This window comes from Perognathus longimembris, chromosome 16, assembly GCF_023159225.1.
Source record: "Perognathus longimembris pacificus isolate PPM17 chromosome 16, ASM2315922v1, whole genome shotgun sequence".
In the NCBI taxonomy this organism is placed as follows: Eukaryota; Metazoa; Chordata; class Mammalia; order Rodentia; family Heteromyidae; genus Perognathus; species Perognathus longimembris.
Window position 1 is genome coordinate 38,984,585 of NC_063176.1, and position 25,755 is coordinate 39,010,339.

The 25,755-nt window shown below is 36.0% G+C and overlaps 1 protein-coding gene across 3 annotated transcripts in view; it reads left to right on the forward strand.

The window, feature by feature from the left end:
* Arap2 (ArfGAP with RhoGAP domain, ankyrin repeat and PH domain 2) overlaps window positions 1-25,755 on the forward strand; it is a 135,618-nt gene that overhangs the window by 19,495 nt on the left and 90,368 nt on the right. For all 3 annotated transcript variants that reach the window (XR_007213520.1, XM_048363996.1, XM_048363997.1), the window contains exons 6-8: window positions 12,363-12,432; window positions 17,454-17,574; window positions 23,949-24,127. Coding sequence is in view for 2 of the 3 variants with exons in the window: in XM_048363996.1 (XP_048219953.1) it covers window positions 12,363-12,432; window positions 17,454-17,574; window positions 23,949-24,127 (370 nt within the window). In the remaining variant the exon portion in view is untranslated. The remainder of the gene's footprint in view (window positions 1-12,362; window positions 12,433-17,453; window positions 17,575-23,948; window positions 24,128-25,755) is intronic.

The window sequence follows — 25,755 nt, forward strand, 5'->3', positions numbered from 1 at the left end:
CTTTGCCAGCACCATTTGTTAAAGAGGCTATCTTTCTTCCAAGCCATTGTTTTAGCTCCTTTATCAAAGATTAAGTAAGCATAGTTCTGTGGGTTCATTTCTGGGTCTTCAATTCTGTTGCATTGGTCTTCAGGTCTATTCCGGTGCCAATACCAAGCTGTTTTTATTACTGTAGCTTTATAATACAGCTTGAAGTTGGGTATTGTAATTCCTCCAGCACTGTTCTTCTGCTTAGGAGTGTTTTTGCTATTCTAGGTCTTTTATTGTTCCATGAATTTCTGTATTTTTCCTCTATTTCATTAAAAATGGTGTTGTTATATTAATGAGTATTGCATTGAATTTGTAGATAGCCTTTTGCAATATTGCCATTTTGATTATATTAATCCTCCCAATCCAGGAGCATGGGAGGTTTTTCCATTTCCTTAGTTCTGACTTAATTTCGTTTTTCAAGCTTTTAAAGTTCTCCTCAAAGAGGTCTTTCACTTCTTTGGTTAAGGTTATTGCTAGGTATTTTATGTTTTGGGGGGCTATTGCAAAAGGAGTTGCTTTCCTGATTTCCACCTCGGTCTTCAGGTCGTTAGCATAGAGAAAGGCTGTTGATTTTTGAGGGTTTATTTTATATCCTGCAACTTTGCCAAAGTTTTGGATCAGCTCTAGTAGCTTGGGGGTAGAGTCTATGGGATTCTTTAGGTATAGGATCATGTCATCTGCGAAGAGAGAAAGTTTAACTTCATCTTTTCCTATTTGGATCCCCTTTATATTTTCTTCTTGCCTAATTACTCTGGCTAGGAATTCTAGTACTATGTTGAAGAGCATGGGAGAGAGTGGACATCCCTGCCTTGTTCCTGATTTTAAAGGGAATGGCTTTAATTTTTCACCATTTAGAGTTATACTTGCTGTTGGTTTGTCATAAACTGCCTTGATTATATTCAAGAATGTTCCCTGGAATCCCAGTTTTTCCAGGGCTTTTAGCATAAATGGGTGCTGGATTTTGTCAAACACTTTTTCTGCATCCAGAGATAAAGCCATGTGGTTCTTTACCTTGCTCCGGTTGATGTGGTGGATTATATTAATTGACTTGCGTATATTAAACCAACTTTGCATCCCTGGGATGAATCAAGTTTGATCATGGTGTATGATTTTTTTGATGACCTGTTGAAGTCGATTGGCCAGAATTTTGTTGAGAATTTTTGCGTCTATGTTCATCAGGGAAATTGGTCTATAGTCTTCATTCCATGATGAGTCCCTGCCTGGTTTTGTGATGAGGGTTATGCTGGCTTCATAGAATGAGTCTGGTAGTGAATGTTCTCTTTCAATTTCATTGAAGAGTTTGAGAAAAATTGGTGTGAGTTCTGTTTTGAAGGCCTTGTATAATTCTGCAGTGAATCCGTCTGGACCTGGGCTTTTCTTGGATGGGAGATCATTTATTGCCGTTTCTATTTCAATACTGGATATGGGTCTCTTTAGAAGGTTTAAATCTTCTTGGTTGAGTTTGGGGTTATGAACTTTTTCTAGGAAATCAACCATTTCTTCCAAGTTCTCAAATTTGTTGGCATAAAGGTTTGCAAAATAGTCCCTTATTATTTTCTGAATTTCGGTTACTTCTGTGGTGATATTACCTGTTTCTTTTCTTATCTTGTTTAATTGAGTGTGCTGCCTTCGTTTTTTGGTCAGGTTTGCCAGGGGTCTGTCTATCTTGTTTTTTCAAAGAACTAACTCTTTGTTTTGTTGATTCTTCTCGATAGTTTTTTTTGTCTGTAATTGATTTAATTCTGATTTGATTTTAATTATTTGCTTCCTTCTATTGACTTGGGGTTTGGCTTGTTGTTCTCTTTCGAGGAGATTAAGGTGCTTCCTTAAATTATTGAGTTGCTGTTTCTCCAATTTGTTGGTGTATGCGCTCAGAGATAGAAATTTTCCTCTGAGTACTGCCTTTGCTGTGTCCCAAAGGAGCTGGTACTTTGTGTCCTCATCTTGGTTGAATTCCATAAACATTTGAATATCCGTTTTAATTTCTTCGATGACCCACTGATGGTTCAGCAGTGTGTTGTTTAGTCTCCATGAATTGTAGCAATTTCTGTGGTGGCTGTTTGAGTTGAGCTCTAATTTTATTCCATTGTGGTCTGAGAGTATGCAGGGAATGGTTTTGATACTTTTGAATTTGTACAGATTTTCTTTGTGTCCTAAGATGTGATCTATTTTGGAGAATGTTCCATGTGCTGCAGAGAAGAATGTGTATTCTGTTGTTGCTGGGTGGAATATTCTGTAGATGTCAGTTAAGTCTAATTGGTCTATGAAATTATTTAGTTCTGTGGTTTCTTTGTTCAGTTTTTGGCGTGTTGATCTGTCCAGAGGTGATAGTGGAGTGTTAAAGTCCTCAACTATCAATGTGTTTGGGTCTATGAGTGTTTTTAGAGTCAGTAGTGTTTGTTTGATGAAGGTGTGTGCTCCTGCATTTGGAGTGTAGATATTTAGCATGGTTCTATCTTCTGTAGGAGAGATCCCTTTACTAGTATGTAGTAACCTTCTTCGTTTCTTTCTGCCTTTTTTTAATTTGAAGTCAATTTTGTCTGATACTAGGATTGCAACTCCAGCCTGCTTATTGGGGCCATTTGCTTGATAGATTTGATTCCATCTAAAAGTTTAATCTGATGAATAACAAAATAATAAACCATTTTCTATAATCCCATTAAGCACAAAAATAATTTAAAAAGGAAGTCTTTTTGCAAGTGAACTTGCAGTGCCTTCAACTTAAAATGCTATCAAGACTTCATTCATTTGCTGTGTATCTCAAACCTGCTATCTCTCAGTACTTCTTTTCCTCACATAAAAGTATAAGGTCATGATTAAAACCTCTTAAGTGGGAACACTTGGAAAGGAGGTAACTTTGAGCCTGGCACTTAATTGGTGTTCAGTACACTCAGTTTTCTTTCTCTTCACAAAACACTTTTATTGCAAGTGACCTTTGATAATGTTACTTGAAAGAGTCTTAGTTCTGACTTTGGCAGAACAACTTAAATTTGGTAATTTTTATTGTTAGTAAAGCACATAGTGCCTAATACATAGTGTATTAAAAATGGCGACTTCCCTTCCCTTTCATCTTCTTTATAGTTACCTTCAGCTTTGTCATTTATTTGTGGATTTAATTGAATTTACTTTTAATTTAGTGCTGGAGATTGACCTATGGGCCTTACTCATGCTAAGCTGGCACTCTTCTGCTGAAATACAAATTTCACCTATATATTTCTTTTTTTTGTTTTTGTTTTGTTTTTTTGGCCAGTCCTGGGTTTGGACTCAGGGCCTGAGCACTGTCCCTGGCTTGTTTTTGCTCAAGGCTAGCACTCTGCCACTTGAGCCACAGCGCCACTTCTGGCCATTTTCTGTATATGTGGTGCTGGAATTGAACCTAGGACCTCCTGTATACGAGGCGAGCACTCTTGCCACTAGGCCATATCCCCAGCCCTATATTTCTTTTTTTTTAACTTTTCAGTTAATTATAGGTGCACTAGTATGGAGATTGTATTAATTTTTGTCTCTGTCTTCTTTCCTTCCAGTGTAAACCCATTTCTTTTAATATGGTTATTTGAGATATTTGGATTGTATTTGTTTGTTAAGTTTTGTACTCTGATGATTGTAAATGCTATTGTCACACAGCTGTGTTTCCTAATCTACCTTTGTATGCTTTCCAGTATTTGGTATATGTTTTTGAATCATGTAATATAGTACAATTAGATTTGCTTTCATTTACAACTTCTATTTTTCCTTGGAGTTAAAAAAATCACTGATTTTTGTTGCTGTTCTTATGGTTATTGGCTTAATCTTTTTTATGTGCTTGTTTGTTTATCTAGAAATTCATCTTGGAAGTATAAATCTCTTAAGTAACCAGAGGTATAGACTTGTGAGTTTCATCATGCACAGCCTCCTAAGAGGAATCATTAATTAGTCTGGTTGTTCCCACTCCTATTGCACGATAGTCACCCTGCTTTCCTCATTACTGTCTGGGGATTTTCTATTTCTCACTCTGTGTTTTTATTTTCTGAGCTCTCATGCCATTATCTCTCTATTCCCATCCCATCCTTCTTTGGGTAAAGCACAGCTTAAATTTTCCAGAGAAAATACAGTAGATAAGATACACACACAGCGCGCAGATGTATTGACAATTATTCATATTTGACAACTCTTCATCAAATCAGCAGTTCATGGTTCTAGATCTGAAATTTTTACTTAATTTTGTTTGTTTCATTTTATTTATTTATTTTGGTACCACTAGGGTTTCACTTCTCGGGGTCTTGCACATGCTTGGCTGGCTCATGGCTGGCTGCTGGAACTGTAGCACATGGGCCACACTTCTACTTTTGCCTCTATTGCTGATTAATTGAAGGAGAAAAATGTCTCTTGAACTTGTTTGTTCAAGCTAGCTTTGAGCCTCAGTCATCAGATCTAAGCCTCATGAGTAGCTGGGATTGCAAATATGCATCACTGGTGCTTGGCTTCCTTAAAGTTTTCAACGAGAGTTCCTGGTCCTTCTTTCCAGATCTGTAAATGTTCTTACTGTCGTTTCTGTGGATCAGTACTTGTTTGAAGGTATTTCTTTATATTTTGCGGAGTTGTGGAGGTAACTGTAGACACTTAGTTGATTGCCTTCACTTTGGATCTGGTTCATGTTAGATGCTTTTCCTAGCAGATGGCTCCACAGAAGAAAGAGACATAAATCAACATTGATTTCTGTACACCGCATTCAGTACCTGGTAAGCTGTATGTGAGATTTAAAATAAAAAATAGCAGTTGCATCTGAAGCTTCAGGCTGCACTTCAAATCCTGACATCTGCAACAGCATGGGTGGACCTGGAGGATGCTGTGCTAAGTGAGATAAGCGGGCAGAGCATAGTTGACCTCATAGAAGAGATAGTAGACTTGTGGTTATCTGAGGAAGGGGAGAGCAGGAGCAATGGGGAGAGCTTCAGGCACATGCTATCATTTGGAGGCATGAGTTCTGGTGTTTGGTGTCATGGCAATCTCAGTAAAAAATGAACAGCAAGGCATTATGTATCTTAGAACAGACAAATTTGAATGCACCAGAAAAAAATAAGTTTAAGGTAATCATATGCTAATTACCCCGAGATGATTCCCTAATACACACACACACACACACACACACACACACACACACACACACACACAAATCAAAACATCACATCATACTTACTATGTACAAATAGCAGATATTAACTGAAAAATAAAAAGAATACTAAAACTAAGTAAAATTTGATTTTATTACTGGCTACCAATAGCCTTATGAAGTCCTTGGAACTTGGTGTTAAATACTCCTGTCCTGCCTCATTTAAAGGGTTTAAAGCTGGGTTTGAAGAGAAGTTAAATTTTGTGCTTGTTTTGTCACTCAGCTCATTTAGTTATTGGCAATCACTATAGGCATTTGCTACAAACCAGAGTTCAGTAAAATGCTGCCATTTCACTGAAATACTAGTCTGTTTCCTTGCTCTTGACTCCATCTAAATGATTTCTAGTGTAGCATCATTTAGTAGCTTCAGACTTCAGAAAGTAATAAGAAACTGCATTAAAGTGGTTAAAAATCATTGTATTTTATCAAATTAATGAAAATTATTAAATTTTATTAAAGTAATTTTAAATTTATTAAAAATGATTAGTAGGTAAAAAAGTAAAAATCTAAAGTTTTTGAGATTGTAGTCAGGGTAGTTAAAATTGCAAAATATGCTAGCATCCTTTAGGATTATGCAAATAAGGAAGATAAATATGGTATAGCATGTTGTTTATCCCCTTTTTTTCTAAGGTTATTTAGAATAACTGAGAAATACATATCTGATATCATATATACCACCATGAGTAGAAGAAACTATTAATTTGAAATAGTACCTTTAAGGTTCATTCCTGGTGGGGGGTTTCAGAGGTGACAGTTTAGTGGCCTCTGTCACCTTAAATTAAAATGAACTTCTAGCATGCTTGTTGGGGTTTTTGATGTTTTGAAATTTAAGAATATAGTCTTTAAAAAGACAACAACAGCTGGTGGTCCTTGGGAATGAAATCAAACCAGAGTATCTGTGTATAAGCACGCCATAAATACAAATGTAATTGCTGTGTGTACACTGTTGTTAAAAAGAGGTTTTTAAGATACACATTTTGAGGCAACAAAACTGACATCAGGTGGTGAGGCTGTTTTTATAAAAGCAGTTGAAATTTTACACCGCCTGCCCTACCACAGCTCCAGGGAAGAGTTTGTAGAAATCCGTTCAATAATACTACACAAGCCTTATAAATTATTCTTAAAAAGCTTCTTAAAGAAATGTTTCCCTTCAGAATCCTAAACACAAAATAAGATAAAGCCCAGGCTAATGTGTTTTTCTGTCTATCTTACTTTTTCTTGTTCCTGCAGGAATTCTAAAACGGTGTGCCAAATTGAACTCACCTATAAAACGTGTGGAGGTCAAAAGTTATTATTACCTAAAGGCATTTCCAGGATGCTTTGCCATTCAGTAAACTGGAATCTTTCTGGTGTGGTGAAGTGGCTTCCTTCACTTAACACCCCAGTAACCCCTCTACTTGTTCTGTATCATTGGGGAATTTATGCAAACAACCAGTGGCTCTGGTCTTCCATCAGGAAAGTCGAGGATACTCTATTTCTTGTCTCTGATTATTGTATGGAGGATTAAGTGAGTTACTGTTTGTACGTGGTTTGTCACAAAGCCTGTAATAAAGTACAGTGTATTATGTGTTTATGATTTTTTATTGGCAAATATAGTTCTTTATTGATTTTGAAGCATTGAAGTTCTTTTAATGCTGTCATCATTGTTATTTCAGGTTGAATTTGTATCACATTATTGCAGGATAACATAGGCTTAGTGGCTCTGCCTTTTGTATTTTGTCTTTTTGGGTTTTAGACATTCATAGATCAAATTAATCAGATCAGTAAAACTCACCAGTGGAAACTTTAAAAGTATTCTAACAATCCCCAATAGCATGTGTCTTAATCATACTAATTCCACTGGGATTAGTTGCCTAATACTTAAGACGTGGGTATTGATTAAGGAGAGAAACATTTGTCCCTGACATAGAATAATTCTTAAGAGTTTAGTGCTCTACCCATATTTATTAATCCAAATGAAAGTTTTCTTTTTCTTTGATTGAGGGTGCCACCACATAGCCTTAACTGACCGAGACCTAACTATATAGTCCACCCGCTCTGGGAAATCTCTGTTTTCCTGCCTCACCAAGAACACCTTGGAGAGTGCTGGGCTTACTGCATCTGCCAGTGTACCTGCCTAAAATGGCTTGAGGTTTTATACTGGAATCTTGAAGGTCTTCAAAACATTATGTAGTAGACATTTTGATTCATTTGTAGGGTCCACAATGTGAACTCTAAGTCCAATGATAGGGCGGGAAATAATACTGCAGGAAAGGATAAATGAGTCTAAGTTCCTGTTTTTAAAGGACCAATTATTATAATTCAGTTTTAATGTTCATATATAGCAAATAGTTAATTGAATGTTGACACATTTAATGAGCAATATAGATTACACATTGTTTATATAAATTAAAGTTAAGAGACATTTAAAGGTGATTACTATTATATTAAATAGGGAAGTATTAAATGCATGTTATATACAAAAATACTGTGTAACAAACATATGTTTAGGTGGGGACAAATGTATACATTGTAAAATGATAATATCAACCAAAATAATTATGACACCTGTTAAAAATATGGTCATTACACTATACATTGCATTTTCAAAATTACTTCCTTTCACTGAAAATTTGTCTTTTTAACTAACACCATTTATACGTGGAAGGTTAAAATATCAAACTTGTGAAAATATTGTAGAATTATAATTACCAGAAGCAGAGTAGTAGAAGTATTAGGGTTATGGTGGTTAAATACTTTAAATATAAAATATTTTAAAATTTTTACCTTACATGTAATAATGAGTTTTAGAACTTTCTAGAATAGACTATTATTTTCCCCTTATAATAACAATCTAGATTCTTAAAACTTTTATTCTGTTTTAGTAGAAACCCTGATCTTTAGTATTTGAAAGTAAGTAAAAAATGAATCAAGGATTAAGTGTTATGAGCATTATTTTTATTCTATATTTATAACATATAAAATGCAATATGCACTTTCTACTCGAATCCTTTCGTTCACTAGATATCTACTTAGCATATTTTATATACTTGAAACCAGTGATAGTTACTTCATATAAACATTAATGCTATCTACTCTCAAGCATCTCAGATCTAGTATGGGACATGAATAAAACAAAACTATATAATTATGTTTTGGTTTGTTTGATTAATGTGAAGGAATGGAACAAGAGAATAAGGATCTGTGTGGTCTTTGGAGGAAATGACCTTTATGCTGAGAACTTGAGGATAGAAAGGATCCTGTTATGTCAGGAGCTAGAGAGAACTTTCTAAGGGGGCAGAAAATGGCATATGAGATGGCTATGTTGCAAGGAAAGGTCTAAGGACAGCATGTGACCTGAAGGTGTTGTCTGCAGAGTTTGATGACTGGATGTATGAATTTCAGAAGTGATATTTTGGTATAGGATTGCAAAAAAATCTCTCAGTACAGAATGGTGCATCTTTGCTCTGCTATATTGTTATACCATGTGCTTCCTGTTCTATTTCTCCCCTCTCTCTACTTTCCCACTGCCTCACTCTATATCTCCGTGTCTTTGCTCTCTATTTAAATCTCAGTCCTACTATGCTGACTAGGCTGGCTTCACTCTCATCCTCCTTCTGCCTTTGCCTCCCTAATGCTGGGATTATAAGTGTTCACAACTACCATGCCTTGATCTCATTGCTTTTCTGAATGAGATGAGATTTGTCATCTTTAGTTGCTCTGTCCTTGATGAAGAGAGAGATTTAATCATTAAAAAAAAAAGCTTAAAATCAGTGAACGCATCTAATGGTGAGCTGGCATTGAGAAAATTCAGATGGTTGTGACTGTTTTTCAGGGCTTGAGATTCATAGATTTTCTGGTTTTCTTTGGCTTTTTCAAACAGGCAAGAGTGGGCTTGTGTTTAGCGGTACAGTGCCTGAGAGGGAGATGTGGCTTGTCAGATGGAAGCGTCTTTGGTCTCTATGCGTAGAAATGGCTTCTTTCTTCCATCCTCATTACCAGTAGACATAATTACTAGCTCTTAGAGGATGCCTTGGACCTCACAAGTGCTTATGTAAATTGTGGTAGAATTCTACAGAGCTCTAGGACTCCAAGTAGATGCAATTATTCTTGAATAAGGCATATTAAAGTAGTTTCTAAACAGTTTTTATTTGGCACTTAGATCAAGCTTGAATTTAATTCTGAGTTCTTCATAGTTTTCCTCAACCATTATTCTAAAAGATTAAATAGAAGGGCTCCATATTAGAGGCTTACTTTTCTATGGTCCTTGCCATCGTTTGAAAAGGATGGTACATACTCATATTAATTATTTATTTAACAGTTTTATTTTTTAGATTTGTTACTGTCAATTGTTGCTCAAAAAAAGAGATTGAAGCCCTCTTGTACTCAGCCCTTGTAAAGAATGAGGAGGAGTGACAGAATGATAGTGAGCAAGTGAACATATGTTATTGTGTTAAGTGCTAGGAGGTAAAGGAAGGGGCTTTGAGACAGCGCAGCTTTGTGATCAGTTTTGGATTGGGTCATCAGGAAAGTAGTTGCTGTGTTTGTGGTTTGGGTATAATCCTGAAAGATAAGAAGTTAATTGAGAGAAGATGGGGGACATATGAAACATACTTATGGCCTCTTCCTCCCTTTACAAATGATGATTATTTTTAATTTAAAATGGGATATTCTATGTGCTCTGGAGCCCATAACTTTCTACCTTATGTCGCACAGCCTGGGTGGGTCCCCAACCAAAATCTTGATTTACTAAATTATAGTTGGTATTGTGTAAGAAAGGACTTGCCTGCTTTTTATGTGTGGCAGAGATAAACATGAAATGAGTGCAGAGTGATCATTGGCATATTCAGTATATAATTATTGTGTGTTTGCTTAATACTTGATTTCTTTACCTTTTAACTTTTGATGCTGAGAATCTGAAGAAGTGAAAGCCAGTGTATCTAATGTTGTGGCAGTGTGAAGGCGAGACATTGCACATAGGCCTAGAGAAGTTTTAAGAAATAGGAAGATAAGGGAAGAGGCCTGGGTAGCAGTCTGGTTAGATGATGTTACTGTCCTTTAGTGTTCTTTTAACTTCATAACTAATTCAGTGCTTCTATGTGTACTGAGAAACTTCAGAAATGTTCTCCATTTGACATGATTCAGGCACTTATATTCTTATATTTGCTGACATGTTGTGGGTGGCTTACAGGTGTAACTAGGGAAGTTGCCAGAAGCCAAAACTCTTCAAAAGCACGGAAGTTCTCTTTCCGTTTTCAAATCTTTGAAAAGCCACAGGAAGTTAAAAATCAACTCTTTCAGTGTGTTAGAAAACTGAAAAAGGATAAGGTAAATTTGGTTAGTGTTTACCTATTTGTTTAGAAGTGACTTTTTAAAGAGTTTGGTTTAAAGAAGCAGCTAGTTTTTAGGTGTTAATATCTATTAAAAGCTGGAAGTATCCAGAAGATGCTGGTCCAGATCAAAAGCCATATTGAGAATAGGATTTCAAAATCTGTGCATTGAATCAAAACAACATTGAGATTCCATCTCACCCCAGTAAGAATGTCATATATCAAGAAAACTAACAATAACAGTTGTTGGAGGGGATGTGGCCAAAAGGGAACCCTACTTCATTGTTGGTGGGAATGTAAACTGGTTCAGCCACTCTGGCAAGCAGTATGGAGATTCCTCAGAAGGCTAAATGTAGAACTCCCCTATGACCCAGCAACCCCACTTTTGGGTATTTATCCAAAAAACTACAAACAAAATCAAAGTAAAGCCACCAGCACAACAATGTTCATTGCAGCACAATTTGTCATAGCGAGAATCTGGAAGTAACCCAGATGCCCCTCCGTAGACGAATGGATCAGGAAAATGTGGTACATATACACAATGGAATTTTATGCCTCTATCAGAAAGAATGACATTGTCCCATTTGTAAGGAAATGGAAGGACTTGGAAAAAGTTATACTAAGTGAAGTGAGCCAGACCCAAAGAAACATGGACTCTATGGTCTCCCTTATAGGGAATAATTAGCACAGGTTTAGGCAAGTCACAACAGAGGATCACAAGAACCCAATAGCTATACCCTTATGATCCCATAAGATGATGCTAAGTGAAATGAACTCCATTTTATGAAAATGATTGTTATATCAGAGTTGTAACTACTTTCAACATCCCATGTGTATCTGTAGTTTCTACTATTGATGATGTTCGTGTATCACCTTCTTGTGATTGTATCTACACTATCTCTGTAATCTTATCTGAGTGTATGGGAAACAGTGTGTACTGGTATTAGAATTAGGAAATTCAAAGGGAATACCAAAATTGAGAGACAAAGGGTAAAATACGAGAAACAACAACAAAAGCAATACTTGCAAAACTGTTTGGTGTAAGTGAACTGAACACCTCAGAGGGGGACAGGGGGAGGGGGGAGGGGGGTATGAGGGACAAGGTAACAAACAGTACAAGAAATGTATCCAATGCCTAACGTGTGAAACTGTAACCTCTCTGTACATCAGTTTTATAATAAAAACTTAAAAAAAAATCTGTGCATTGTCCGACTAAGGGGGGAGTAAAGCAAAACAAAGACAAGCCTAAGTAGAAGAGGCTCAACATTCTTCTCTTAGAAAGTCAGAAAAACTGTGTTTTATTTTTTAAGCAAAAATGGGATATGATTATATGATAGTAAAAATCTTAAATTGAATGTAGTTTCATATAGTCCCTTTTCAAGAAAAAGTAAAACAGTACCACTACATTTTGAGTGATTATACATGTTTATATTTTGACAGGGCTTTTGTAGCTTATAATAATCAAAATTATTTATGTCCATAAATCCAATGAACAAAACATACGAGTTCAGAAAAGATATCATTCATGCACGAAAGCAAAAGTCAAGGTGAATTAAAATATGTATAGAAGCTTAATGAGGGATGGAAATTTTATGTTATGTCTTCATTTAAGTACTTTCTCCATTGCTGGAATATGAGTTCAATGATAGGGTTTGTGATGCATTCTGTTTTGTATTACACCACACATTCACGTTTAACAGCATTTTTAATAGTATCATTATTTTAGATATCTTAGTCAACAGACTAGAAACTTTATATATAGTTAATTTCTTATGTACAAGCAACAGATGGGAAGTATGCATCATTATTACATTACAAATGCACTTAAAATCCAAGTTAATGGTACTTGAATAGCAATTTCATCTCTTTGACAGAAAACGCATGTTTCAGAAGAGATGGGTGAAATTCGATGGCCTTACCATTTCTTATTTCAATAATGAAAGGGTAAGTACAATTTACAGTTTTCAAAAATGCCTTTTAATATCCTAAGAGTACTTCAGGGAACTAAGCAAATGGTTTGGTTTTTAAAAATAGAAGGTAGATTATCAGGATGAAGAGAATTTGCATATGATAAATTCACTCTTCATAATTTCACTTTTCATTTTTTAAGCCTGCATATCTTACAATTATGTATGGCATATCTTGGAAACCATAGGAAATGCTTTGAGTGATATAAAGATGAATCAAAAATTGCTTTTGTCACGGGGAAGCATAAGGAATGTTTACAAGTCAGTTCTAAATAGAAAGTGGCAAAGTAGGGAGGGGTTGATTGCAGAGTAAATCTGTAAGTGAGAAGAATCTCACTGCATTCAATTTGATTTCCCTTGCTATGAGCCTCCAAGAGCCAGGATATTTGTATATCCAGAAACTGTAGAGCACAGGACTTAATAACAAAGAACAATGAAAAGCTCATATGGGAAAGTATGAACCATACATAGTATTGATTTTATATATATATATATTATACACACATATATTCATTTTATAGACTAGGCTACATGAAATAGATCATTGGAGATAAATGTGAGGAGGTTGTTTACAATTAGAGGTAATAAAATTTATTAGGCTAGAGTTATTGCATTATGTTGATTTCATCTTAATGACATGGTAGAGTTCTAAAGATGTACTTTTGTAGATAATGTCCTCATTCTTAGGAGCTGTACACTGAAGGACGTAGATGGTAGTGTCGTTAGATCTGCCAATGCCTTTCACATACTGTTATTAATATTTTCAAATGTGTACATTTATTGCATATATGCATAAATTAGTTTTGGGGATGTATAGCCATCCTTCTATATCCTCAGGCTGTATATTGATATTGATTCATTGAACTATGGATCAAATATATTCAGAAAAAAATGGCACCTGTAATGACCATGCACAGATGTTATTATCCTCTTACTATTACTTTATTGATCCAGTTACTATTTCCATAACATTTCAAGTGTACAGGGTTAAATAAATAACCTAGAGATGATTTAAAGCATACAGGAGGTAGCATATAGGTTAATATAAATGCTATACTGTTTTAAGGAACTTAAGCAACCATGGATTTTGGTGCCTGAAGTATTTCTGGAACCAGCTCCCCCATAGGTTAAAGAGACAACTGTAATTATTGTCAAATCTATGTATCTCTCTCTCTCTATATATATATATATATATAAATCTATGTATCTATATATATTATACATAGCCATGTGTCATTTAGATTATAAATAATATGCATCTGCTGTTACATTACCCTTTTAACTTTTCTATATTTGCAAATGCCCTTAATAAACATTGGGAAAAATAAATATATCATATTTTAGTTAACCAGAAGTAGGTATGTTTTACCTTGGCTTTAAATATTCTCTTTACAACTCAAGATTTAGTCACATTATCATTATGGTTCATGGTCTACTATTGTTTTCTTGGTTATTTCTATTTCCACTGTATTGTTAGTGGCTTCTGTGGCTTGAACAGTGATTTCATGTACTGCTGTTTTAGTTCCATAAGGCAGAAGAGTACATGCTTTTCTATAGAAAATGACCTACGATAGCATGTCCTATGCGGCATACTGTAAGTCTAAGAGTAATAGAAGGTTTAAATGATTGCTAATGTGATTAAATGAAATAGGTTTAGACAAACCTGTTTGAGAATTGTGATATGGGGGGATGAACGTTTTTAAAATCTGGTTTACCGCTTTCGATGCTATATCGAATTTGCTCATCTATTTGAATGTGGATGTCTCTTCTGTGCCAAGGATGAATGCAATATAGCCTGTGTCTGACAGGATCAGACTGCTACTTTTTCTTTATACCTGTGTCTTTTTCCTGGTTTGATTGAGATGAAGAAAACTGTTGGAGAGAGAGAGACAGCCTTCCATGCCATAAGGTGATATTGATGATGGTATCCTTATTCCCAAATAAGAGAGAATATCTCATTTCTGTGTCCAGTGGACACAGTTTTTCTGCATCTGTCTGCATTCTGTGTGGACAGTTTTTCTGCATCTGTTTGTCCTTTCGGAGCAATGCAAAGATGGGGGCTTCTCATATTTGTAGATACTGGTGTAATAAAAACAGTACAGTGGTGGTTTTGAAGCTAATTTTAAAAGTTTATATTTAAATGAGTGGTTACAATCCCTTAGACTAATCTTTATTTTTCAGGTATTTAAATTGTGGCTTCTTATGGAACTCATCCACGTACTGTCCAGGAGATTGTTTTCACTCTAACAAAACATAAATACACTGGGGTGGGTGTTTCCTACCAGGAAGCAGTTTCTATCATTATCCTCACGGTCAAAGACATGCTCTAGTGTAGTCACAGCTATTATTTTGTCTGGCTATGTAATTTTCGCTAGTATGTGAACAGAGCAGTTGGGTCTTTTATGGTCTAAATGTGCACTTGGAGGTAGTGTGCAAAGATGTGCCTCTCCTTCATTTTCTTCCACTTTCCTGAATGTTGTCCAATCATGTCTCCATAAAGATTTCTTCATTTTATCACAGAAAATGGCATCATCCCCAAGGCCTTAATACCTTTATCCCCTGCTAAGAAATCTAACTCACCCACATTCCCACTCAGCTGTGAGCAGAATTGCCCTGTGGTCTTTTCATTGTCTGAAAGTGGTAGATAAATGACAGATTTGACCCAGATATCTGTGTGCAGTGGCTCAAGGGATGCCTTAACATTTCTTTCCTTAAGGAACATTTCACACTCTGAAAAATGTAGGCATTTGAGCCTGTTGTCATTTGAGTATATTTTTTCCCCTCTCCAGTGTCTTTACCTTGGGTTGTTACAAGAAAAATATAAAATTAATGCTACAGTATTGAAAAATATAGCAAGATTTGTCTTGGGATCTCATGATAGATTATAAATGAGCAGAACGAAAGGCTACAGTGTCCTGAGGTTAAATTGACATCATTTTTAAATTGTTAAATATATTTTGATCTTGTCTAAGGATTTATTTTTCCCTGTTGCTCTAAAAGAAGCTCTTAGCTGTTAAATAATGTTGTTAAAGGTGTATAGGTTATTATATGTTTTTAAATCTCCTTCAAGAAATCTAATAAGAAGAGAATATTCATGTATTAATATTTCTTTCTGAATGGTGCTGTTCGATTTTTCTTCACTGAAAAATGGGTTAAAGGTAACATTGAACGAATAATTATCTGAACAGGATAACTCTAATATAAGCTCCTCTAATTCTTATCCAGAGAGGAGTTTGGGAACAGATTACCTAAAGGTTCAAATGTAAATATTTTTGACACTACAAACCTCTTAGCAGAGAAGTCCTTAAATGTCCCCTGGCATGCTGGGCCTTTCCACATATCACTAGGCTATTTGACAATGCGGAGACCCGTCCACACTCTGGAGCACTATTGGCTTGACATTACCACTTGAATTTATTTGCCCTTTTTTTTTTTTTTTGCCAGTCCTTGGGCTTGAACTCTGGGCCTGAGCACTGTCCCAGGCTTCTTTTTGCTCAAGGCTAGCACTCTGCCACTTGAGCCACAGCACCACTTCGGGCTTTTTCTGTTTATGTAGTGCTGAGGAATTGAAACTAGGGCTTCATACATGCTAGGCAAGCAACCTATCGCTAAGATACATACCCAGCCCCCTGGAATGCTTTTATATATTTAGTACTTCTCCTCTCCAGTTACTTTGGACACTAGTGACTTGCTCTTAATGGGGGATAATGCTACCTAACATATATAATATTGTGGAACAAAGTAGAATGAACTCTTTCAGGAAATGTCCACACTTTTCTTTTGATATCCAAGACCTTTTGTATGTTCTCAGCTTCATCCGGTTGGACTCTCTGTTGTTTGTTTGCCAAGTTCCTACATCATTTCATTCTTTATACCCTGTTGTTCAGGCTTTTTATATTCTCCACTCACTCATCAATAAGCTCAAAGTTGAGAGTGTTTTATTCATAGTAAAAATGTCACTGTTGTAAAAACACTGTGCCTCTTTTAAGTGAATTGAGAATTTTTGTCTTTCTTTGTCTTAACACATCCCTTAATTTGAATTCAGACTTAAACTTTTTTCTTATTAAATGTCTGGTTTTACCTTTTGTGTTTCTTGAATGTTTCAAGACCCTCTGAATTTTCTAACACAGGGCCTATTAAATATTATACCTTTAGTAAACAGTTCAAATTGTGGGGTGGTAGTCATACCAATTGGCTTTAGTAGCATCCAGGAAGAGAAAACATTAACAGAATCTTAAGACTGACTTGCTTAAGCAAAACATAATATGTGTTAGCCTATTCTAAGCAGCCAGATCCATCACTTTTAGTATATATTTATTATCTCTAGGTGTTTTTACAAAGGAGTACAGAGAAATTTATGAACACAGTACATATTGATCAGTGCCTTCTCTTTCATCGTTCTCCCTCATTCTTCCCAAACTCACTTCTTCCCTTAATTTTCAGAATTTTGTGGATATGCATTGTATTTCATGGCTATATTATCCCTTTTCAGATTCATCTTTTTAAGTTATACTTTTTTATTCATTGGGTGAAATTATTTGTTGGGAATTAGTAGGCTACATTGATTTAAAAAATCCAGCAGTTTTTGCTGGGTATTTTTTGTGCTCACAATAAAGTTGAAGCAGCTTTGAAATCCGGTTACAGTACCGGCTATGGCCAGCAGATGCCTGCAAACACCAAGAAATCATTCTGACCAGACAGTTTCAAAAAGCATGCTCCTGCTGGAGCTGTCTCATTTTGGCCAAGTAAGACTGTGTTAAAATCTATCTTTTAATTCCAGATGAAGATAAAATTGAATAGGCATTTCTTCTAATAGAAAGAGATATTAATAGTTTTCTTTCTGGGGTATAAACACAGTGTATCTGTATGTCATTTTAAAATTAAGATGGAAATCATTAACAAGAAACAGTTGTAATGACTGTGTCAACCTTTTTTTTTTAATAAGATCAGAACAATTTCAGTTTAATGTGCCATTATCTTTTTCTCTAACCAATATAGGAGATGTATTCAAAGGGAATTATTCCCATCTCTGCCGTTTCTACAGTACGAGTTCAAGGAGACAATAAATTTGAAGTTGTTACAACACAAAGAACTTTTGTTTTCAGAGTAGAAAAAGAAGGTAAGATTATTTCTTTTCCTTATAAAAGTACAGACATTAATTTCTCATGAGATTAATATGCCAGGAAAAAATATATAAATGTGAAGAAGCTAAATATATTAGAGTAATTTCCATTTTAAAGTTAATTTAGAATGCATGATGGTTAGCCCTGAATAAATTGAGTTGCTCTTTCTTGTCTGATCTGATCACTATTCTTTATGCAAAACATAGGTAGTGAGGAACTATTAACTGTGGGGTCCTAAGTGATAGGTGTACAGTAGTGAAAATCTGTAGCCTGTATTCCAGAATCATATTTAGATCTTTAACTGATATCTCAACATGTGTGTTTCATAGAATCTTAAACATCAGATGTCCAAGATGTTATTTCTTTTTCCCCTTTATTTTCAAAGTGAAGTACAGAGGGGTTACAGTTTCATATGTAAGGCAGTGAGGACATTTCTTATCCAACTTGTTACCTCCTCCCTCATTTTTCCGCCGCCTTCCCCCTTGTCGTTTCCCTCTCCCCCACATGAGTTGTACAGTTGGTTTATACCATATAGTTTTGTAAGCATTGCTTTTGGAATGGTTTGTATTTTTATCAATTGTCTCTCAATATTGGTATTCCCTTTGCCTTCCCTAGTTCGAATACATGTATATACAGCATCCAGGGTACTCAGATGAGATACCGTGATAGTGGGCATATAACCACGGGAAGGGAATATGAGAGAAACAAAACAAAACAAAACAAAACAGTGGCATGTTGAAAATAATTACAGTGATATAACACTTGTTTCCATCCAAGTTGTTATTTCTATCCACTCCACCAAACCTACTTTCCCTTTGATTTTTCCTCCTCACAATAGATGGAAGATCGAGGTGCTTAGGCTGTGAGCTGGTTGTTCACCCTAAATATTTCCATCGGTTCATATCTCAAATCCAGTCAATCTTTGTCAGTGAACTAAAAAAATATGCCCAGATCCTGTCCAGTTCTCAACATCTTCCTGGCTGACTGTGCTACAAGCCATCACTCCTGTCTGAATTGTATTCATCACTGCCCTTTGATTGACTACAGTCATACTGTCAGTACACCTGTCAAAAGAATCATTCAGCAAGAAAGATCTTGTCAGTCCATTTCAGAGCTTCCACTGTCTCTCCATCTATTTTTTATTTCACTTTTAAAATTTATATCATATATATATATATATATATTTAGTTATTGTTAAGGCAATGTCTCAAGGGCTTACGGTTACTTGATCCAGGTAATTAGTATATTTGTTCTTGATAAATGTCACCCTTTCCTTGCTTTCTTCCAGTTTTCCCCTCCTGTCTCCAACCACAAGTTTGTTTTTTTTTTTCAAAATTTTATTATCAAACTGATGTACAGAGAGGTTAAGTTTCCATACGTTAGGCATTGGATACATTTCTTGTACTGTTTGTTACCTTGTCCCTCATACCCCCCTCTCCCTCCCCCTTTCCCTTCCCACTCCCCCCCAGAGGTGTTCAGTTCACTTACACCAAACAGTTTTGCAAGTATTGCTTTTGTAGTTGTTTGTCTTTTTTTGCCCTGTGTCTGTCAAATTTGGTATTCCCTTTCAATTTCCTACTTCCAATACCAGTATACACGGTTTCCAATAAACTCAGATAAGATTACAGAGATAGTGTAGGTACAACCACAGGAAGGTGATACGGGAATATCATCAATAATAGAGGCTATAGTTACATATGGCACGTTGAAAGTAGTTACAACTGTGATATAACAATCGTTTCCATAACATGGAGTTCATTTTACTTAGCATCATCTTATGTGTTCATAAGGGTATAGCTATTGGGCTCTTGTGATGCTCAGCTATGACTTGCCTAAACCTGTACTAATTATTCCCAATAAGGGAGACCATAGAGTCCATGTTTCTTTGGGTCTGGCTCACTTCACTTAGGATAACTTTTTCCAAGTCCTTCCATTTCCTTACAAATGGGACAATGTCATTCTTTCTGATAGAGGCATAAAATTCCATTGTGTATATGTACCACATTTTCCTGATCCATTCGTCTATGGAGGGGCATCTGGGTTGCTTCCAGATTCTAGCTATGACAAATTGTGCAATTGTTGTGCTGGTGGCTTTACTGTGACTTTATTTGTGGTCTTTTGGATAGATACCCAAAAGTGGGGCTGCTGGGTCATAGGGGAGTTCTATATTTAGCCTTCTGAGGAATCTCCATACTGCTTGCCAGAGTGGCTGAACCAGTTTACATTCCCACCAACAATGAAGTAGGGTTCCCTTTTGGCCACATCCCCTCCAACAATTGTTGTTGTTAGTTTTCTTGATATATGACATTCTTACTGGGTGAGATGGAATCTCAATGTTGTTTTGATTTGCATTTCTTTTATGGCCAGTGATGTAGAGCATTTTTTCATATGTCTCTTGGCCATTCTCATTTCCTCATCAGTGAAGTCTCTTTGTAAGTCTTTAGCCCACTTGATGAGGGGGCTATTTGTTCTTTGCAGTTTTGTTTTGGAAGAAGGTAATTTTTTTAGTTCTGTATATATTTTAGAGATGAGGCCTTTGTCTGTTGAATGTCCGGTAAAGATCTTCTCCCAGTCTGTGGGCTTTCTGTTTATCTTGTGAGCTATGTCCTTTGCCATGCAGAAGTTCTGCAGTTTGATGCAGTCCCATTTGTCCAACCTTTCTTTGATTTGTATCCTTTCTGGGTCTTTGTTAAGGAAGTTCCGTCCTGTGCCACGGAGCCCAAGTGTTTCTCCTACTCCTTCCTTTAGTGTTTCAGGGTGTCTGTTTTGATTTCAAGGCCTTTAATCCATTTGGAATTGATTTTGGTGCAGGGTGACATATAAGGATGTAGTTTTAGTTTGTTGCATGTGTTGAGCCAGTTTTGCCAGCACCACTTGTTAAAGAGGCTATCTTTCTTCCATACTATTGTTTTAGCTCCTTTATCAAAGATTAAGTAGGCATAGTTCTGTGGGTTTAATTCTGGGTCTTCAATTCTGTTCCATTGGTCTTCAGGCCTGTTCCGGTGCCAATACCAAGCTGTTTTTATTACTATAGCTTTATAATACAGCTTGAAGTTGGGTATTGTAATTCCTCCAGCACTGTTTTTTCTGCTTAGGATTGTTTTTGCTATTATAGGTCTTTTATTGTTCCATATGAATTTCTGGATTGCTTCCTCTATTTCATTAAAGAATGGTGTTGGGATATTAATGGGTATTGCATTGAATTTGTAGATAGCCTTTGGCAATATTGCCATTTTGATTATATTAATCCTCCCAATCCAGGAGCATGGGAGGTTTTTCCATTTCCTTAGTTCTGACTTAATTTCGTTTTTCAAGCTTTTAAAGTTCTCTTCAAAGAGGTCTTTCACTTCTTTGGTTAAGGTTATTGCTAGGTATTTTATGTTTTGGGGGGCTATTGCAAAAGGAGTTGCTTTCCTGATTTCAGCCTCGGTCTTCAGATCGTTAGCATAGAGAAAGGTCGTTGATTTTTGAAGGTTTATTTTATATCCTGCAACTTTGCCAAAGTTTTGGATCAGCTCTAGTAGCATGGGGGTAGAGTCTATGGGATTCCTTAGGTATAGGATCATGTCATCTGCGAAGAGAGAAAGTTTAACTTCATCTTTTCCTATTTGGATCCCCTTTATCTTCTCTTCTTGCCTAATTGCTCTGGCTAGGAATTCTAGTACTATGTTGAAGAGCAGGGGAGAGAGTGGGCATCCTGCCTTGTTCCTGATTTTAAAGGGAATGGCTTTAGTTTTTGAACATTTAGAGTTATGCTTGCTGTTGGTTTGTCATAAACTGCCTTGATTATATTCAGGAATGTTCCCTGGAATCCCAGTTTTTCCAGGGCTTTTAGCATAAATGGGTGCTGGATTTTATCGAACTCTTTTTCCGCATCCAGAGATAAAACCATGTGGTTCTTTACCTTTCTCTGGTTGATGTGTCCAACCACAAGTTTTATAGTTCATTTTCCATTCCATACCATGTCTGGCGAGTACTAGTGTTGTTACCTTTTGTCCCACCTTTTCTGTGCCCCTTTTTCTCTCCCCCAAAACATAGTACTTACAAACAAGACTGTAAACTTACACACAAGACAAAAGGTAAAAGACACAGAAACAGTGTCAAAGAAAAATATTCTCTTGTTGCCATTTCTTGGAGTTCATTTTGATAAATATTATTTTATATTATCATATGCACGTAGTTATTGAGCCGTTGTGATCCCCTCCTAAAAATATCCTCCTTTGGTGACTCGGGGTCTGGGTTCTGTCCCTGGGTACTTTGTGCTCAAGGCCAGTGCTTTATGTCTTGAGCCACAGCTCTACTTCCCAGTCTTTTCCATCTAGGTGCTTATGCTAGGTTACTGAAGAATTGAGGCAGTTTTGTTGATTAATTAGATTCTCTCACCTTCCTTGGCCAAATCATTACACCAAATAAACAATTATTCTAAGTGATTTATTACTACTTTTATGAAAATGCACCACATATCGTCAGAACTGATTTAATATATTGATTCTGTGAGTTGTTTTGTTTTCACTGTCAATTGTCTTAATCTTTTTTTTTTTTTTGCCAGTCCTGTGGCTTGAACCCAGGGCATGAGCACTGTCCCTGGCTTCTTTTTGCTCAAGGCTAGCACTGTGCCCACTTGAGCCACAGTGCCACTTCTGGCCATTTTCTATATAGGTGGTGCTGAGAAATCGAACCCAGAGCTTCATGTATACAAGGCAAGCACTCTTGCCACAGGGCCATATTCCCAGCCCAATTGTCCTAATCTTTAACTTAATGTGTGTTTCCTGTCAATTATCTTTAGCTTAAATATCCTAATCATGTTTCTTCCTTGTTAATAATCCTTGTAGTAAAAAATGGAATTCCTTAAACAGGAAGTGCAGATTCTCTAGGGCCATTTCCTATTATTTCCTTGTGTGTTCAAAACTATGTATGACTATCTAAGTTAGCCCCTCTGGGCAGATGTTGGTTTTTCCTGCCTGTTGGTTCCTGTTCATGTTTTGTCCTTGTTCAAACCCTGATCTGATTTTCTCTCTCCCAAACTCAAACTCTATTTTTCCCTTTTGGATTGCTCTTCATTTTAGAGACCTATCACAATTGCCCTGCCCACCACCACCACCACACATACATTTTCCCCAAGGTGTCAAAAACACTGTGCCCAAGTTAATACACTGGGTAGTTCTAAGTGTTCCAATTTTAATACTAGTTGCTGTATGACTTTCAGCAAATCACTTACCCCAACTGATTTTGACTCATATATGATTTGATAGTGTCCACAATTATTCTCGTCTATGTTCCACTATGTGTCCACATCTAACTTAATAGTGTCATTGTTGTTTGGGGACTCGATAGATTTCTTATACTACATGATACCAGCGTGTTGTACATAATTGAAGGTCTCTTAGCATTTGTTGGAGTGGTAGTACCAAGTTTCAATTTACTGATTGGAATGTGTTATTGCTGTGAGAGTGGAAAAGAAGACTGAATATCATGGAAGTAAAGGACTTTATTAGTTTTGCTGTTATTGTTGTTTGCCAGTCCTGGGGCTTGAACTCAGGGCCTGCACACTGTCACTGGCTTCTTTTTGCTCAAGACTCGCACTCTACCACTTGAGCTACAGCGTCACTTCTGGCTTTTTCTGTATACATGGTGCCAAGGAATCAAACCCAGGGCTTCATGTATGCGAGGCAAGCATTCAAACACAAGGCCATATACCAGCCCGACTTTCTGAGTTTTTGAGTGACTGAATTGCCATAGGCAATCTATTAATTGTGGAACAGCAATATTATTTTCATGTATTACAAAGAGTGTGTACATCACTTTTGCATAGCTGTGACTGAATACTTGACCAAAACAAGGTAAGATTTCTTTTGCCTCACAATTAAGAGGTTTCAGTGTATGATCATTTGGCCCCATGGTGGGCAGAGAAGTTTTTTGTTTTTTTTTTTAACGTCCTTGTTAGCAGGAAGTGTATGTGTGGAGACAGAGAGAGAGAGAGAGAGAGAGAGAGAGAGAGAGAGAGAGAGAGAGAAAGAGAGAGAGACAGAGAGCAAGCTCGAGCTCAGAGACTTATTGATATCACCTCATACTTCACCAAGGTAGGCCAAAAGTTTCATAACTTCCCAGAATAGTGCCACTAACTGGGGACCACCAATTTAAATTAAGAACCTGTGGGGGACATTTCATGTTTGAATAAGAGCAGAGTGAAAATTCCATCTTTTCTTTTCTGGTAAAGAGTTGAGCCATTATTCTGCTTGCAACAGCATTTAGAATGTGTTTGTGGAAAAGAATCTGTGAATTATCTGTTTTAAAGCAAGCAAAGCCCTTGTTGATGTTTCTGTGCTGAATAAATTAAGTATAGATTTATTGATTTTCTTCTATTTTCCAGAGGAGAGAAATGACTGGATCAGCATATTACTAAATGCACTGAAATCACAGTCTCTTACTTCCCAGTCTCAAGTTGCTGTTGTACCTGAGAAATGCGGATATCTTGAACTAAGAGGATATAAAGCTAAAATTTTTACTGCATTAAAGGGAAGTAGTGTGTGGCTTTGCAAAAATGAACAGGTAAGATCTCTATTACATGATTAATAAGTGCTAGTCTGTTTGTAATAACAAATTTTTGTTACAGTTACTATGGTTCTTATTAATAGAGTCTTGCTTTTGCCTGAGTAATTAGGTGTAACAGAGTGGTTGGGTTTTCTGCTTCAGAAAAATCTGTCAAAATTTGAGTCTGGATATTACCATTTATAAGGGACTGAAGAGATAGAATAGTTGGAAATATTTTGAAGTGTATTTCTAAGTTTAAATAACATAAAATACATGAAAGAATAATTAAGAACCAATTAACCATTGCAGCTGCTGAAGAAATAGGCATATTTCTGCACCTGTTAAGCTTCTTATGTTTTTGTGATAGAAAATTGTAGATTAACAACAGGTAGCATATTTTCTTGAGTTTACAAGATTTTTATTGATCTGTTTTTGTTTCTTTGAGCATATGTGCTGCTTGTGGGGAAACTGCTTTACTGAAGACAAGTGATCTCTTTATTTATGTATATGTATGTATATGTGTATATATACATACATATATATACAAACTCATATACAGACATACACATATACATTCACATAGCACATATATAAAAATAACATTGAATTATTGGTTATTTTGATTCATATGAACTACTCAGTGGAAAATGTATTTTTCAAGAGACTTATGGCAATATAAAGTTTTCCCAAGCTGGGAATATGGCCTAGTGGTAAAGTGTTCGTCTTGTATACATGAAGCCCTGGATTCGATTCCCCAGCACCACATATATAGAAAAAGTCAGAAGTGGCACTGTGGCTCAAATGGTAGAGTGCTAGTTTAGCAAAAAGAAGCCAGGGACCAGTGCTCAGGCCTTGAGTTCAAGCCCCAAGACTGGCAAAACCAAAACAAAACCAAAACAAAACAAGTTTTGTCAAGTCCTATTTTCTTTATTTGATTTTATTGATTATTTTCTTTAATTATTTTTGGGCAACAGTATGTAAAGAATTCTTATTTCTTTTTGGGTTTGTCTTCTTAATCTTTAGTATTAAGTGCTTAGTAATTATTGGTGCAATTAAACTGCATGGTTTAGATGTTTGATCTAACACAAACTCATGATTCATTATAATGGGTTTGATAAGGTATTGTAAAATTCTATTTTCATAATAGAAAAACAAGATTAGCACCTCAAAAAACACTACACACAGTATTTGGGAAAAAATTAACTAAAGATTTTTATTCAAGATATCTTCTGAACTTTAGTGTGAAATTCTTCATTAAATATTTTTGGATAAGATTTCTTAGCCAATTAACTATAGAAGACATCATTGAGCAGTGTCAACATGCTAATAGTGTGGATAGTTAGCATATTCCTAAAAAAGAATACTGATGTGCAGCTTATTAACATGTGTAGACTGAAAAGCTTTCAATCTGTGAAGGTAGGTGATTAAAATTTTTCTTATTGGAATGCAGGTTGCAGATACATAATTTACATGTAGCTTTGTAGAAATTTCTCTGTCAAGCCGAGGTTTTAATCTTTTACTTGCAATGAGTTGTGTTGCTCAGTTGAGTTAATCTTATTCTCTGGTAGTAAGACTAATATATTCAACATTTAGTTCACATTTTCTAGTTAGGAAATTACCTGGTTATATGAAATTAGTTCCAGGTA